The sequence below is a fragment of the Mastacembelus armatus genome, chromosome 1 (genome assembly GCF_900324485.2).
Source record: "Mastacembelus armatus chromosome 1, fMasArm1.2, whole genome shotgun sequence".
NCBI classification, from domain to species: Eukaryota; Metazoa; Chordata; class Actinopteri; order Synbranchiformes; family Mastacembelidae; genus Mastacembelus; species Mastacembelus armatus.
This window is the reverse complement of record NC_046633.1, coordinates 22,820,928-22,839,048: the sequence shown is the minus strand read 5'-3', so window position 1 is coordinate 22,839,048 and position 18,121 is coordinate 22,820,928. Positions and strand designations below refer to the sequence as shown.

General features: G+C 40.7%; 1 protein-coding gene across 3 annotated transcripts in view; it reads left to right on the top strand.

Moving 5' to 3' along the window:
• prr36a (proline rich 36a) overlaps positions 1-18,121 on the top strand; it is a 31,323-nt gene that overhangs the window by 3,434 nt on the left and 9,768 nt on the right. For 2 of the 3 annotated variants that reach the window (XM_026302376.1, XM_026302375.2), the window contains exons 2-3: positions 12,685-13,349; positions 13,481-13,574. In XM_026302376.1, the coding sequence (XP_026158161.1) occupies positions 12,767-13,349; positions 13,481-13,574 (677 nt within the window). In that variant the 5' untranslated portion in view covers positions 12,685-12,766. Of the gene's footprint in view, positions 1-10,605; positions 10,729-12,684; positions 13,350-13,480; positions 13,575-18,121 lie in introns of those variants that run through there. The other variant, XM_026302377.1, reaches the window with a different exon arrangement.

Genomic DNA, 18,121 nt, shown 5'->3' with positions numbered 1-18,121 from the left:
GACAGAAACGAAGTTACCGTTTCACTACATCACCTTCTCGGTTATTTGTGTTATTGTGACCGGAAAGTGCCGCACGTCGTGGTGTTTGGCACCACCTCTTCAGCCTCTTCTCGGACCTCAGGTGGTTTGAAGCCTCCGTCGTAATGTGTCCAGCTGGGGCTGAATGTGATGATGGATGTGTAACGTTAGCTTGGCGTGGTCCGGCCAGGCGGTGGTTTCGACGTGTTTTACTCCAGTGAGACATTTGTTTGAGTGGTGCACGACTCGGCTGGCACGGTCTTCGTACTATCAGGTTCAATTTATTGACTGGCTCCATGTGTTTCTGTCGGCCAGCTGCCCCGGCGGACACCGCTATTGTTCTGTGGGGCTGCGCTGGGCCTTTTGCTCGGAGTGCTTGTTCCCACACACACATTGTGTTATAAAAGCTCCACACAGAAACGGCTCCAGACAATGGACCCAAATGTGAAACCCTGGGACCTCCTAAGGGTCCTTGACATGAAAACTACATGAATAAAAAGCAGACAGTCTTGTTAATTAATGTTAGACACTGGTTTATTCAGTAAAAAGTAACCTAATGGCTTTCAGAGACTCATGTCCATGGACTGATCTGGACTCCTGTTTATTATGGCACCTTGAGGTCCAGGAGGATGTGTCTTCTATATATTTCACTTTGTCATTTGAGATCTGTTGAAGTCACTTTACTAAAAACATATCATGCATCATTAATATTGATGGAAAAATTAGCTTGCACTTAGTATTTCTTGCCTGTAAACCAGAGGCATATCCTCCGATGCCTTCTTGATTGCCTTTTGCCAAGATGACTATCATCTGTTCTCATATTTGCACCCCATGCACATGGCGTGATCTCATTTTGCACTTGGCAGAGAGGTATGAGAAAACGAAGGGAGACAGCCAGACAGCTCCATCTGCAAATCTCGCTGGTAGCTGGATGCTGTTTATCATCCAGGTTTTGGCTCTGAATCTGCATTACATAATCATGTGTTTTGGACTGACTGGGTGTGGTGGGCAGGGCTTGGGTGTAGGAGCAGTGACTCTGTCCTTGGCTTCAAAAAGGAATTTGGCATGCAGACACAAGCTGAGGAGTGTGCCACCATCTGAAGACCCTTGTTCTGCTACTGCCAGGGTTTGTAGTTGTCTATAGTCACCTGGTTGTGAAAACCAGTTCTGCTTTTTCTGTTACTATCTGTATTGATCTCACTGCAACAGTGACCCTGCCCTGAGTTTTTCTAGTCATGTAAGACAGCAAGTCTGACCCATCTGAAAACTCCTCTGAAGGCAGCAGAGAGATGCATCCTTCTTTGGCCTGAATTGAATAAATGGGATATAATGGGATACGTGAGGGATCATGCTGCTGCTGGAGTTCTATACCCACCAATCACAGATCTAGAGCATATGAAAATCCATTGTGGTAGGGCTCATTTTCTCCAGCAGAATTGAGCCCTCAGTTCAAGCATATGCCTATTATCAGTTCTCATAAACAATGTTAAATTGATCTAAAGAGGGCCTGTTCTCTCCAGTACTTGAGACAGAACATTAAGGCTTCAGGAAGCATCTTAATCCATCCCACATAATCATTAGGTTTGGTCTCTTTGAAGCTAGAATTTTGTTTTCATGGGAGCAAGAGACGTTTTTGCCTGTTCTTCAGTTTCTGTGAAAGACTCATCTTTTCCAAATCCAGCTCTTAAATTTAAATATTTGCCTTTTTACTGCACAACCACGTTTCCTGTCCTCCACACCTCAGTTTCCTTTTACTCTTCTTGGCCAGAGAAAACTAGAAGAGTTCATCCATACTCATTTTGGTGCTTACTGTAACCTTGAAGCCTCAAAAGACTGGATTAGGTAGTTCTTTTTTTTTTCTTTTTTTTGAAAGAGGTGTTTTGTAAAGAAAGTTGTCATACTTAAATCCTGGCTATTCTGAACAGGGTTTGCATTAAAATGTGACCAACACTAAAATATAAACAACTCTCAACAAGAGGTGTGACCTGGAATTGTTTTTTGTGTTTAGTCAAGATGAAAATTTATTCTGTTTATGTTGGATGATTGGGTTGCTTCAAGTTCTTGTATGTTGTCTAAGTATTTGCTCCTGTTTCGTGAACGCCAAGCCTACTTTGGGAAGTATCTAGTGCCTGATAGGGTGGCTGTAGTCTAATTCAGGCATGACAATGTGAGAGAAATGCATATGGATGGCATTGCAACATCTGTTTTATTGTGGCTGTTTTAAATTGAATGGCCACACATTAGTCATATCAAGCCTAGTTCTGTTGGAGAATATGAGAGAAATACTTTCCACCTTCCTCCTAAATGTTTTTTAATGACCTTCTGGTCATTAACTTAATTATATTTTAGATTAACTACCATAGTATGGATGCTTCTAATCAATTATTTTATTAATTAAATTGCAGATTAATTGATTATTTGCTCTATAAAATGTTAGAAGATAATGAGAATTAATCCCATAGTCTTATGTCTGACAAACAACCCAAAACGGAAGTGTATATGTAAGGTTAATGTATCTGATCTGTGCTGTTTATACAGCTTGGCAAATGTTCATGTTCAACAGGGCAACAGCTGTGAGGGGTTATGATGGTCGTGGATGTTGAGGTCAAGGGTTCAGATCTCTTCAATACCATGTTCCCTCAGTATGAGAACAGAATGTACTTAATGATTACTCTGGCTTCAATAGCCATCACTCTTGGTATTTTTAGTTATGATGGAGCAGAATTTAAAGTCAAACTAATTCACATCTGAGAGGTAATAAAACACATTTATTTAAAATGACAAAGGGAAGGTCATGTTCATTCTGCACACGAAGAGAAATCGGTTCAGGTAATATTGGAAATATAATCAGAAAAAAAAAAGAAAAATCTCTAAGTGCCCCCTGAACTTAAAGCTTTAAAAGTTCATTGCCAGTTTTCCTCCTGGCCTTTGCCTGAGAAGGTGCTCAAAAGTCTTAAATGGGAAACACAACCCTTGTAGAGCTCAGGGCATTTGCATCTGCTTAGAAGTCAGCTGCTTTTAAAGCCTGCAGCTAGTGTGAGCCTGCAGTCCCACACTCATGGAAATTCAGTCTGAGCTTTCGTCAGCTGTGCTGCATCTTTTTAGGCTGACATTTAGGATTAAACTGTATTTCATTATTCTCCAATATTGCTTTTGGCTGTTCTGGCATAGTGAGATGGTGTGGTGCTGTAACTCTCGTCACTGTGGTTTGGAGGCTGGCACTCTCCTGCCCATTAGGATAAAGTGGTGGACGCTGGCGCTGCATTTTTAGGCACTCTGTCTGGGACTGTGAAGCTAGGCTCAGTGCACTATAATTATTGAAAGGGTAGTTCAGCATTTTTATAGTCTGTTAGCTCACTTTGGTAGTCTTGAATGCAATCCTATAGACATACTAGACTAGCTTTTGAGAAAAATATTTGGCATTATTATTTACAGTGGCATGTTTTGCAGTATTGTCTAGTGTTGTATTTGCAGATAATCAGAGAAAGACATGTATATGGTGGGAAATCCTGTGTGTGGTATTCATATCCAGTGCAAGGAGGGAGGGCATAAGTATATTGTATAACAAAGGTGTGTTTTGTTTTTTTTTTTGATATAACTTGGCTCCATTTGTCATGTGTTGCAGCTGTCTTTGCTAGCAAGGCTATATATTTTGATCTCTTTAGTTATTGATCCAAGTCTGTCTGAGGTTAATCAATGTTTGCAGCTGCTATAAGGGTGTGTTTGTGTTGTAGAGACACGAGAAGTCCTGTGTGTACAGTAATTGGTTTGTGTTTGTATTTCACACACTTCAGAGAGGTGTGGCTGTGGTTTGGTGTGGCTGTCAGAGAGGCAGGCAGGCAGGCAGGCAAGGTGTGGGATCAATGTTGTGAGTGGCCTTGGCTCACCATGCCCAGTCAGAGGCATGGTAACTACTCGCTGGCATTATATTGACTATCTGCCTTGTGCACTGGAAAACAGCTGCTGGGTGACATTAAAATGGGAAAACTGATGTCAGCTTTGGTTCCTCAACAGCACTCATGGACAGAATCACTTTTTTGGTATTTCATGTTAAATCCAAATTACTAACAAATGCAAAAGGCTTTCATTGCAAAGATCATATGAACAGAAGGTAGTGTGTTAGTTTTTCTCCCATCAGCCCTGTGTTCTGCAGCCCATTTAAAGGCAAGAGGAAATATGACAGAATACAAGGAGATAAGATGAGACAAAGGTCTTTGCTAGGAAACTGGTATGAGCTTTATACTGCTGGATGCCTGGTGTAAATCTGTTTTATAGTCAGTTTTACTCTACAGCTCCCTCCTTGCCTTTTATTTTCCATCACTGTCTAGCTGTTCTTCTGCAGCCTTTCTTCTTACTTCCATCGTGACATCTCTTTTAAACAAAGTTAGATAAGCTGGATGCTGCTTAATTTTTGTCAACAGATGTATCTATTGAGGATAATTAAATTTTTCTGGTAATTAAAGTTTTTAATTGACATAGTCGCATAAAGTGAAACGGAGCATGTGTAATGTGCAACACTAAGGCTGTGATATGGCAGTGACATGTATGGAGACTGCAGCTGCAGACACCTGGCCGTGAACAGTGTTGTTGCACTGCGGTCATCAGTGAACAGCTTAAACTTGCATTAAATGTACTTTTAATGCTTCACGTAACATGAAAGACTACTGTATGAAAGAGGTGTCATCCATCTTTCCTTCCTTTTAAACATTGCCTCATGTTTGATATCCCCGGGATTTCTTGGGTGGATTTACACAATGCAGCTGCGCCTATGTCCCGTTGCACCAGTTCATCTAAAAGACACCAACCCCCTCTCAGCCCTATGCCTAAGGGCATTACATGGTGCACAGTGCAGACAATGGGGCTTCTCTTCCCACCCTCTCCCTCTCAGTATACCCTATGTTATGCTTTATGCACGCAAATGCCTAAGATTATTGTCGCTGTTTTTCCTTTATGTCAGCTCTAACTGCATACAAATGTGTATTCCCTTATTTCCTCTTTAGATTAATACTGACTTTACTCACTCAGCTGTTAGTTTGTCCTGAGGACAGCAGGACTTGGCCAACTCCTCTTGAAAATCCTGCCAGGTTTACAGATTGTAACCCATTTTCCTGCAGACCACTGCACTGCCAGTAGCTGCAAGCCCATCCCCTTTTCACTGCCACTCCCTTAAAGGCTAACCGGCTTAGTCCATTTGACTTGTAGCTACACTTAACCACCTGCTCCTAATGGCCTTATTGAGTAGCTTACAGTCACTTAGCACATGTTAGTGTCCCGTAAGGAATTGATGTGAATGAAAAGCAAACCCAACCCCACTTGAAAGTTTTTCTCTTGCTCTCTCTCTCTCTCTTTCTCAGAGCATTGCTTGTTGTCCCATGGAGAATCCCCAATTTCTCCGTTTCTTAAATATTTCTTCTTTTTTTTCCCGTCTGTGAAGGGAAAAATTTTCATACTCGATTTCTGCGTCGTTCTACTGAATTAATCTTATTAAAGTGATACTAATAAACTATAGCCCTCCCCTTTGCCTGCATTATGCCTGTGAGGGCTTACACTTGCAAAGGCTGAACTGTGTACATTCTGGCCCAATTATTGTGGCTTTGCGACACAATAGTAGGATTTGACTTTAAAGCAACCATGCCAAGTTGCAGTAATGGAAATATTAAGGTGGATGTCTTTCATTTGCCTTTGCTGCCAGCACAAGTGTAAATTTTTTCTTATTAGTATGTTTATTTCATGTGGTCTAGTTAGGAATCAGGTTAATTTCTTACTCTTCAAGGAAACGGTGCATATGCAACCACATTACATTAAGTATTGTGTTACTGAAGAAATCTTCCAGGTATTGAATTTTTAGAGCTTTGTAAAGTGCAGATGAATGTGTCGGTGCTATTTAGAAATTGGCTTTTTCTGCCTGGTTGCTAGTGGTTTTATTTTAGAACAGAAATCATCTCATGAAAATCTTTTATTGTTTTAGCCAGTGTACATTCTCTTTCTCTTTTATGTGGATATGCCCATTACATTACTTTCCCTTAGTTTTGCATTTTATAACAACATAAGTAATTGTTGTTTTAAGTAATTGCAATTCTTTCTCTTGCCATAAGGAACATAAGCTTAAAATGGTCATAGCTGTTAATATGATCTTTGCAATACTGGTGTTTTCACAGTGTTTTCTGTGACATTGCTGAAAGACTGTGAAAAACAATGCTAGTGTCTTCTTACGCCTGCTTCTTTCACAAGGAGTAGGGCTGTTTTCTCACCTTTGATGAAACCTACAGAGGAATGCATCCAGTGGGTAGTAGGTATTGTAAACAGCCATCATTAGTCTACTCACCTTGGCCATGTCTCATCTGCTAAAGCAGGTGGTGTGATGTCAAATGGAAAAGTTCTAGAAAGCTGGAATTTGGGAACTGAAAAAACACACATTACAGCAGAAGTGGAACTGTAAACCAGAACAAGAAAAACAAGAAATCCATTCTGGATTGAGACATCGTCAGATGAATAATTTAATATTTTACACCAATGGCCTTCAGTTTTAGTTAACTCAGAACATAAATCATAGAAACCATATTATATTGCATAGCTTCACTGGAAAATAGAAAGACCAGGTCTTATAAACAAGAGCAAAGTTTGTGCAATAAAATGGCTGGTATCGATCTCCTCTCAACTTGATGCTTAAGTTGCATCTCTGGGTTTAGTGTGTAACAGTGTTGCTTACTTTTGTCTGTGCTTTGTTTCATAGTTTTAGTTACAATATTTATTTGGCCCTGATTAACACAGTGCATTTTTGTTTTCTCTTTTATGATGCATTCCTAACCTTACACGTCACTGTACAAAACAAACCTGACTGGAGACATTGCACGATAGTTTTGTTGCACTCATCTGAAACAGACAGCAGTCACACCTAAACCAAAAAGTATTTTACTGATAAGTCTGCAATTGTGAAATAACCAATCACTTGTGATATATCATGTGTGATAGACCAAGACAGTATTTGTGCAGCCATAGTGGCAACTATTTAGCAGTGTGCTCTGTAGAGCTGCATGTTCACATGGATCTTATCCACTCCAATCCAGTCTCTCCTGTCGGCATGCTTTGAGACAAATGTGTGTTCCAACAGCAGATCAAGTTTCTCTTCTTTCTCGCTGTCTCTCTCTTCATCAATGTGTGAACTAAACAGTCCTTCACTTGGTGATACAACAGAAACAGCACTACCTCCTTGTATGGTCAGATATAGCAGTAGGACTTTAAACACAGCCTCCCGTTTTTTTGGAAACAGTATACCGATCCACTTTTCATGTGCATTTCTTTTTGGTTTTTAGTGGTCACTGAAGGCTACTTCTATAAATTCAGATTGTAGTAGTAATAGCAGCAGCAGTAGTGTGCAGTCAGTAGAAAACACCAACTTTCTGTCTGTTGTTTTCAAACTGAAGCTTGAGGTTAGGAAAATGCTTTTCTTTTCCCATGCATGAATAAACCTCTCATTTTGCTCTTCATTGACGGTCTGAAATGACCACCTTCCGCACACACACACGTGCATACACACGCGCACACACACGCGCGCGCACACACCCGCTCATGAGGATGAATACGCTGTCTTTTTTCCTGCCTCTTCCTCAGACACACCAGAGGAAATTTAGTGAACAAACAGACAGTGGGGCTTCACAGTGTAAACAGTCATACTCCATTCTACCAACACTATCTGCCAAACACTCCCAACTATAAAGCTCCGTCCGTTTACCAGGCCAACTTTAGTTTATTTAGTTGTGTAAAGGTGTGGCTCTAGTAAGAATGTAGATATGAGTCAAGTGTGTCTGTGGAACTGAAAGAATGCAGGTAGTGCCAGTATCAGTTTGATTTTTATTTATTTATTTTTTAAAAGCTCCATATGAATGCACATTTGTTACATAACACTAACTTTCTATTGTTTTCTGTGTCTCATGTGTTACTTCTGGTGCATGTTTGCAATGTTTACACTCATTCACTGGCCTCCATTTGACCCCTTCATTTGGTACATGCCCATGAACACACATGCAGCCAGCTGTCACTGTGTAGCCCTGAGGAGTCTTGAGGAAGTTAGTAGAGCTGGAATCTGGACGGGTCGGATGTGTGCTTGATTACTGTTGCAGCTTTAGGTATCCACTTTCTACTACTTTTTATTTGAGAGCAGGTGCAGCATCAACATTGGCCATCAGGCCAGTTTCATGTGCGAACTGGCTGTATCTAACAATAATTTCTATTACTGATTAATCAGACATTTTCAGATCACCAGAGCCTGAAGTGACATCTAGAAATGCCTGCACTTCAAAGTCCATAACATTCACATTATTTTTTGCCTGGCAAAGAGCAGGAGCAGCTGGAATGAGAGATTGCTTTGTTTGAAAATGACTCGAGTTGGCTTGATCAGTTATTAAAATGATTGCCAGTGGGTTTTTTTTTTTCCTGTTGGCTGATAAAACATTTTAGCTCTGAAACAAAAGGCACGTATGGAAACATGATTCTAATTTTCCTTCACTAGCATGTGTTTGCATTTACTCACAGTTTAGGCAGACAGTCAATCTGTTACTCGTTTTGCTCTGTTATAATTGCAGCATTGTGTCAGCAGTCTGGGATAAATCTAGAGATGACACTAAGCCCCAGCATCAGTATCAACAGCTCCCCTCCACCACCTCCTCTAGCTGTCTGCACAATGCATTCCAAACCCCTGCCCTGCTCTGAACACAGATAAATCCCTCCCTGCTTGTATCAGACAGTATTATAAGTGACCCATTTTGTCAGGCACCACTACAAATGTGGAGCAACAAACTAAGACATGGGGTATGACCAGTGTAATTAAACTGCCTCAAGACAGAGGTCAGCAGTAACGTTTAATGACATATTAGGCCATATTTCTTTATTAGACGAAGTGAAATGTAAATATCATTGAAACTGCTGAGCTCTTCCTCCATCTAGACAGCTTCCCTCTAAAATGTTACAAAATGAAGGCTGCTTTTGTAAACACACTCGAGTTTTTTTTTTTTCCTTCAACTTTCAGTTCTTTTTGTTCTTTTCCTTGCAGCGAAATGTAATTGTCACCATGGGTTTTGAGTTAATTGTGATATTAGCCATGTGGAGCTGGTGAGAAAGTAGGTATGCTGGGTCTTGGATGTGGTTTTTAATCTTTAGTGCACTGGGTTTTGTTATGCAAATGTGAACTAGGAGAATGGCAGACCATAGATGATTTGTATTTCATCTTGACCCAGAGAGACTTTTAAAAATGCTGCTGGTATTGTTGTGCAGTCATTTTTCTAAACATAAAAGTTGGAGCTTTAACCCAACAAGTTTCTAGTATTGGTCTAAGTGTCACACTTTCTGACATGAAAAGAACAAGCACCAGTGCTGCAGAGCAATCTGTGCAGTTTAGTAAAGAAGTCACTTCTCTGTGCGTGTAGATGGATTTTAATGATCCATTTACTTGCTCTGTGTGCTGCCTCACAGTCGGTGTCAGCTGATCAGAGATGATGTCTTTACTTGGCCAGAAAGGGGTCATCACATGAGGAACATGATTTATGCTTCTATCTGCTATGCCACTGGCATTAGTCTATGCCATGCCATGCACCTCACTGCCTCCATGTCTCAATGCTCTTTCCCTGGGGTCACTCCTGGGTGGGGTGTATTAACAAGATTCACCCCCTTTCCTCAAAGAACAAGTTTGACCTGATTTTAAAAATGCATCCTCAGTAAAAACCATTTTAGCCTATGAACATTTAGAGTAGAACTGATCAGGATCAACCTGTCTTTTCTAGGTGGCTTTCTGCTTTGACAGTTTATACAAAAATGATGTGAAAAGACTGATTTGTACTTTTTCTACTTTTTCAAATGTGGATCATCATTATATGGCTTTTAATTTGATAATGGTCTCACTACTTACCAGTAATGGACTGGATTCATGCATCTCTTCCCAAGAGCTCTGTGCATTAGCTAATTGGTCCTCATTTAGGCCTTTAATTTTCCAAAGAAAGAGTCTGATGCTGATTTTTTTTTTTTTAATAAAGTTTATGCTACACTACTCGGCTTCTTTTCTGTATATTTGTAACCACAGTCTAGAATAGCACAAGAAATGTAAGAGAACAGAAGGAGTGAAGACTTTGAAAGTAAGCATTTAAATCCACAACTTTTTTTCATCTTAACCAAAGGGTATGGCTTACTTACATTAGAAAAGATAAACTTTCTTGACGCAGAAGGCAAATTCCTTGTTGCTTTATACAAAGCTCTAGGGGGGCTCTGGTAGCTGTATACAGCCAGTCAAAAGTTTGAACACACTTTCCCAGTGGGAGACTTTTGACTAGTGCTGTACGTGCAGGTGTGGGTGTTTGTGTAAAGTTGTGTATTCAGTGCTAAACTGGCCAAACAGGTTTTTCTAGAAATGACAGCAAATTGTCCATTTCAGCATTTGCATTTCAATTAATGCATCTTGTTTTTTAAGTTAGCCACCCTTCTCACCCCTATGGGTGGTGTGTGTGTCTTCCTGAATCTCTGATCCTCTACTCTCCCTGTTCTCTCTCTGTACCTTCTGTAGGTGTCCCTGGTCCTGATCGCTGGGGTTATTCATGTAGTAGCATTCCAATAGTTCTCTATTCTCAGCCCTCGTCCATGAGTGTCGTGTTCCAGTAGCCCATCAGGTTGCCCTGGTTCTCTACCACCTGACGTGGACCTGGTTGACCCGGGCACATATATACAGTATGTATATATGTATACCCTAGTGGGAAAATGGTTTCTTTGACCTTTGTCTGCTGCTCCCCCCCCAAAGGTCCTAAAGTCCTGAAATGTTCTCAGACATACAAAGGATCTGTACATAATTGCACGTGTCACTGTGAAGGCAAAACTAGGTTTTTTTTTGTAGTTGATTAATGTACATTGTATGGCTGTCACGTATTTGGGAATTTGGGCTCATCGGAACTGATTTTCCCAAGATGTTTTTAGTTATCTGGATTAATATCTTACACATCATAAATCATCACTGGTCATAAATGTCTTAGTTTGTGCTGAAAGAGCACGGCCTGCTCTTTCTGATTTGCTGTCTGTTTGTTCATTCTTCTTCTGCTCGTCTTGCCTTGAAGTAATTCTGAGTTGTCAACATCTGTTTGTGTTACATTGTTGAAAGAGCCCATTTCAACTTTTTATAAACCTCTTTTACTCTCCTTGTTGTGTTACTTTCACTTTAATAAGCTGGCTATGTTTTTGTTCATCTGGATTCCCCCCCCCTTCCATCCATCTCTTGTGCAGCTTGTTTCCTGGGTCATATAGAGCTTCTGCTGGTTAGACCATCTGTGTGGCTATTTACTGGAAGCAGTTCTATTAACAGTGGGAGGAGGGGAGTAGGAGCAGAGATGAGCAAGTAGCTTGAGGGAAAAGGAGAGGAGTAACCCTGAGGAGCCTGGCAGGAGCTTCTGTAGTGGCAGAGGAATGGGGAGTGTGGGTTGCAAGGATGTTTTGGGGGAAGGGAGTGGGGTAGCCATAACAGATCTGGGGAAACTGCTCTCTCCCTCCCTCCCTCTCTCCCTCTCTCCCTGTTCTCTCTGTACCTTCTGCAGGTGTCCCTGGTCCTGGAGCTGTATATCACTGATGTGCAGTTACTGGTCCCACCAACCTGCAGTGTCTATTTGTTGTTTATTGTTGCTGTTCTTTTCTCTCTCCTCTATCCACTCACCCCAACCGGTCGAGGCAGATGGCCGCCCAAACTGAGCCCGGTTCTGCTGGAGGTTTTTTCTTCCGTTAAAGGGAGTTTTTCCTCTCCACTGTCGCCAAGTGCTGCTCATAAGGGATTTGTTGGGTTTTTAGTTTTAGTTTTTGTAAAGTGCCTTGAGATGATTTGTTGTGATTTGGCGCTATACAAATAAAATTGAATTGAATTGAAAAGCTCTCTCCAAGAGAAAACTTAACTGAGGTTAATGAGTTCAAGATCTATATATGACTGTGCTCAAATCTCACAGCTTTCTTATATCATTTTTTTGCCTGGATTTTCTCATGACAGTCCTATCCGTTGCCTAAATTGTAGATCTTGACAATTACCATCTGCATTGGATCAACAGATGAAGACAATGGCCCACAAATAGGCCAGTTGGTGCTTGTTTTTTACCTCCTCTGACTCTGTGGGCTGTGTCATGTCAGCAGATTGACGCCTCTCTTGGGTTTCAGCTCTCCAAACCACAGCCCTTTCCCTTTTTAAATTTCAAGATGCTGGAAGCCATTTGAGGCAGTTGCAAGTTTTTGTTTTTTTGTTTTTTTCTTTTCTATTTTGGCCCCATAAAATGTCCATTAAAACAATTCACTGCTTCATTATTGTGACATTTTAATAGCGATCTCTGGTTAATTTAGGTGCCTCATGCAATATGTCTTACTGTTTGATTATTTTTATATTTATTATAATTTTTTTTTAAGGTTAGTCTGGAAGAGAATGACTGGTTTAGTGAAAAGATCTGTTGGCGTCTTTCACTGCTCACTTCCTGTTTTTCAGACTCCCTCAAATCCCACAGAGGCCCCTTAACCATTAACTTTGGGTGATATTGACATGTATCATATGAGTAGTGTAACATGTTTCAGTTGTGCATTTGAAAGGCACTGTGCAGTAAAAGAATCAACATTGTAGTCCACGCAGAGCCTGGAGAGTAATCACTTTGTTTTGTTCTTCTACAGGATAATAAAACTGGCCATTCAAGTGTGTCCCTGGACCTAGTTAACAGCAGCAACATCAGTGTTCATACCTTAGGAGGAGGGAATGAAACCGGATGGGGTTAACATGGAAACCACAGAGCCCACTGAAGCTGCAGGAGTAGCAGAGCCCTCATCATCACAGGACAACGTATTAGAGCAAGCACCATCGCAACCAGAGGGAGCTGTAAATGATACAGCACCTGGGGAAGCTCCAAAGGCCAGCGCCAAGCCAGTGGCAGCAAACTCCAAAGTCAAAGCAAAAGCTGTTTCAAATAAAACGCAGCCTACAGTAAAATCTGCAGGGGCTTCAGGATCCAGCTCACAGCCAGGTACTTCCATGCACCGCACTGTGAATAGCATCAACTCCTCTAATCATGTTTCTGCAGTTGCAGCCAAGAAAACAGCAACAACAAATGCAACAAAAGCATCATCGACAGGAGCTGTACCTAAAAGACCACTGGGCGCAGCAACATCTTCCACCACAGTAAAGAATCAAACTAAAGTGCCAGACAAGAAGCCTGTTGGACCTTCCAGGACTGCCTCTGTTGCTGCTGCCACGGTAACAAATGGTACCAAACCAGTAAATGGCACTTTTACAAGGAGACCAGCAGCTGAGACTGTTAGTGCAACTCAACCTAAAACCAAAGGTGAGTCTGATTTAGAATTAAATGTGACACATCTCTCAAGCTTTGGTAGTGTTGTGAAAGCATTTGTACTGTCTTTGACAACATTTCTTTGCAATCTGAACATTTTTTTATTCTTATCTATTTATTTGTAGGTACTGCCAGCAGATTGGTGGTGTCCACTGCCCCAAAACCCAGTACTTCTACCCCAACAAAAACTGGTGGTGCTGCTGTTTCAAAGAGCACAAGGTATACATGTCTTTCACAAACAGATAACAGGTGCTGAAAAGCTTACATGCCTGATTTGAATCAACTGTGAACTATGAAATTATGTGGTTAGGGAAATCAAGTTATTATATATGTTCTCTCCCCCTCTTCCTTGTGTTTGTCTTTAATACATTTTTTCCTCTTGTGGAGGTCTGTTCTTTGGTCAGGACTGAATGAGAAGGAGACTTTGTATCTTGATGCCCTGAAAGAGAGCAGTGGAAGAAGATGTCCATTGTGGTCTTTGTGCAATTACTGAGTCAGATTTCACTTCATATGAGTTACGTTACCAGAAATATCCTGAGACAGAGGGCTTTAACACAGGCAGCAATACTGAAGAACCACTGCTTGTCTCAGACAGACCCCCAGCAGAAACTAGCCCCAAATCTCCAGAGCACAGAGCTATTGACTTGGATCATAATACCTTCTCATATTGAGCTGGTGGTTTGGTTAGGGAGTGACTGAATTAGACAACTTGCTGAAAATGCTCAAATGATCATTTGGTTGTTGTAGAATTCCACAGTTGGTAATTTACTGCCATTTGAGCTAGAAAGCTTTTGTTGGTAAAGATGTCTTTACTTGACAGAAATGTACAATTTTCCGGCTAAGTGGAGCCCTTCTTAATCTGTTGCCAAATACAATTTATCAGCCAGAGCAAGTGCTATAAAACATTTTCTTCAAATGTTGAAGCTGAGTCGTGGCTGGATGACTGGATATGGATATCCACTTGCAATGACTCAGCTTCTTGATCACTTCACCTGGATGACTGAGACTCTTGAGAAGTTTACCAGTCCTGAACTTGATTCTTGTGTGAGATACTTTTCATTTCTTTTTTTTCTTTTTTTCGTTTTTTTTTCAATAATCCGGCCTATTCTATTAAATGGTTCAAATTAAAATGCCTATTCTAAGTTCATTGTGATTGGCTGTCAAAAAAAGGTTAGGTTTACATTAATATGAAGCAGAACCGTTGGAAAAATCTTCTCTGGCCAAACTGGAACCTGGAGGGTGGTTGTATTGTAGTTTGTTTGATAAAGAACTTCAATACTATGTCTTCAGTAAACAATTGATACCATTGCTGAGGATGGGCATCTATGCTGGATTTAACAAGAATGAACATGATTTAGTATTTGTTTGCGTATTGAGAAGTGGTACCTGGCAGACTAGGGCTATTAGTGTGTGAAGGTGTGCACGTGTTGAAGCTCTGAATTAATCAGATGAGGCATATCATGTGTAGGAGTCTAATTACAGTGACTGTTCCCTGAATTGTTCCTCAGGACAAGGCACACACCTCTCATCTGGAGACACACAGGACACCAGTAACAGGTGTCTGCCCCTAAGACCTGTGATGCATGTTGCATTTTCGTGCCACCTTTGTGTGATTGTTTGTGTAATTACAAAGTCAGGAGCATGACGAATCTGTTGTGTGGCAACCATAACAATGGTGTGCATTTCGTTCTGTACCGGTTTTTGTGCAGTTTCTCTGGCAAAGTTGGACAATAACACAAACAGAACTGCTTCTAGCTCAGTCAATGACTTGCATTTCTCTTGACCCTGAGCCCAATAGCACTAACCTTCCATAGCAACACATGCAATAAAATTTAATGAGATTTAGTTGAAGCACAATAGCTGCATCACCTCCTGTCATTTTACAGCCACTTCCATTTTCCTTGTTTCTGATATAACAGGAACATTTTTCAAGTCGTGCTTCTAGAGGTACATCTTTCATTCATCTATCAACCTTGCAGCATAGACAGGGACTGCTGTAAGGCAAGCATTAACAACAGGGCACTAAATGTGTAGCAGCACACACTGTCTGTGATTAGTGGAAAGACCAGCCACTCATGAAGTATTAATGCTAATTGGCCCACAGAGAGGAATGAAAACATATTAGGTTTTTAAAGTTGAGATTTACGTGAGCTTCATTTGTTAAGAGCAAATGAGATGTGGTGACTGCATTTGACTATGAAATTAATTCCATTATGGTATGCAGGGCTGTTTTAGCTATGCTTTATTTTTTGTATTTGTATTGATTTCGTAGTTACAGTATATAATGAAGAAATGTGTTGATGTACGTCTGAATAATAGTCGGTGCCTCTCAGTCAAAGCCAAATGTTTTAAATCTGGCACCTGCTCTCCTCCAGTGGAGGGGTTTTGATGTCCTTGCATTGACTGAGTAATTGTCCACCACGCCCCCTCTTTCAGTTTCACTTCCCTTTCCTCCGATTCCTCTTTTATGCTGTGCATGTGCACTGCTGGGGCATTTTGGCCAGAATCTCCTCAAGCCTTCATTGTGGACTAATGTCTATCTCAAATTCTAACTCCCATATCATTTAGCTTCATGCAGACGCTGGAAATTTTAGAGTGTAGTTGCCATGAGAAAAGTCATTGCGCTGTCATACATTTCTGAGTAGGCCGAATTGTAACTGCATAGTTATTTATTTAGTTTTGTTCTCTGAGATACTAAATTTACAATTATTGAAAAACTGAATTTCCATAATGCAGTTAAACCCAAAACATTAGTTTTTTTTTTTTTTTTAATTACTTTTTTTCTCTCCCAGTTTCTTCTGCGTTATCCTTTTGGAGATGAAACTCATTTCTCCCTGACAGTCTTGGCAGGGCTCAGCATTAATGTCCTAACAGAAAAGACCCATGACATCTATCACAATAACAGTGGGTGCCCAGGGCCTCGTAAATTCCTGTGCTGTCTGCCCTGCTATTGCTAGGCTGCAACACTTCATCTAAAAGCTACACTAAGCTGGTTCAGGCCTCCACTCTGTATTGTCGAGGAGATAAATGTAGGCCCACACAGACCTAGGAATATGTGCTCTGCTCAGAAGGAGTAAAGCAGCTGGATAGCCAACAATCCAAACAAAGTATTGTTAGTGTGCTCCATTTCCATTTGTTGTCTCAGAAGGGGGCTTTTGAAGTGATGAAGGGGGAGGATGAGGACAGAGGAATTTGTACTTAGTTTGCATTTTATTTGTAGGCTGAGCTTACTGCAAAAATGACAGCGCACCCCCTGTCTAAGCCTGTTTTCTCTTTGGCTTGATTAAAACTGAATAACCACCAGGAGCAGGTATGCCACGGGAGTCTCGATGTGTTTCTAGAAAGAGCAAGAGGAAAGAGGGGAGACATGGATGAGACAGGTGTTGCTTCAACAAAACTCTCCTAGCTCATGTTTATACTTTGCTTTTTGGCCAAACAGATGTCACAGCTGCTCACTCTGGTTGTTCTACAGGCATGTTGTTTTGCATCTGTTGTAAACATTTGTGAATATTGACTGCAAAGGAAAGAAAGCCCATGTCATATTGAGTCAGTGAATCCTTTGCCCTTACAAAGACCTCATGTTGGTCAGTAAAATCACATAGATGGCTGTGCCGTGCCTCTCATCCTCCCTTGGGCTGCGATTTGTATTGATTTCAGCCCTCTGCTAGCAGGAAAAGTAATCCATATTAATACACCAACAACAGAACCACTAGCCACTAGTATTCGACTGCAGGCATTAGTGGGTATGGGTTTCTTTTTGGTGCTTTCCCTTTGGATCAAACCTTTGAGTTATTATTCCCAATAAAAGAAAGGAGGGAGAGTTTGAGGTTATTTGGGCTCATTGTAAATTCCCCTTAGCCTCTTTGCTCCTGTCCTTTAACTCCTATATTCATTTCTTTTACTTCTCGTTTGGAGGAAATCATTCTGTTTTGTCCATCTTGATTCCTACTCTAATTAAGTGAGCATGTCTATTCAAATTTTTCTGACATGCAGTATTGGATATACAAACTTTTCCCAATTATTGTAGTTTTTTTTCTGTCTTTCACCATTTTATTGTTTTTGTGCTCAAAACCTCAGACCTATGCTTTTATAATGTAGTTGGCATATCTATTTTTTTAAAATTTGTTTTCTTGTGTTCATCATTACCTATCGGTGCAGATTTCATATCGGTGTCTGACACACTTCCAGTATTTTGGCTGTACATGACAGCCCAAATCTCTATCTGATGGCAGCCAATTACAGTGTCCCGAAGCCACGAGTCCATATCTATCCAGAAATTGTCTTATCTCAGGGAAACAAATGGTCATTGTAATGGTTATTGTCATGTAGGAGTGGCATCTGTGTGCAGGCGTTACACTCCACTGAAAGCCATGAAAGTCTGTGGTGTTGAAAGTTCGTCTGTTCATCTGTTCATTTTAGCATTGCTTTCTTCAGTTGACCTACTCAGAGCAGGACAGTTGTTTTTAATATAAAACCACGGAGTCTCCACATAGCTGTCCGTAAAGCCTTGAAATACAACTATCATTTGTGATAAGATTTTAGGTGCATCATTTATTTAGTTATTTATTGAAAAGGCTGGCAACCTCCATGCTAATGTTAATTTTGGCACCAAATTCTCACTTTTAGTCTTGGCAAAAAATATATATGTATAAGTTTTAGTTTTGTTTTAATCAGCAATAACTTTTGCCTCAGAAGGTTAATGACTAAGATGTTTCCTATTGTTTGCACAAAAGTCAAGCGGTTAAATCGACATTTATATAAGAAAT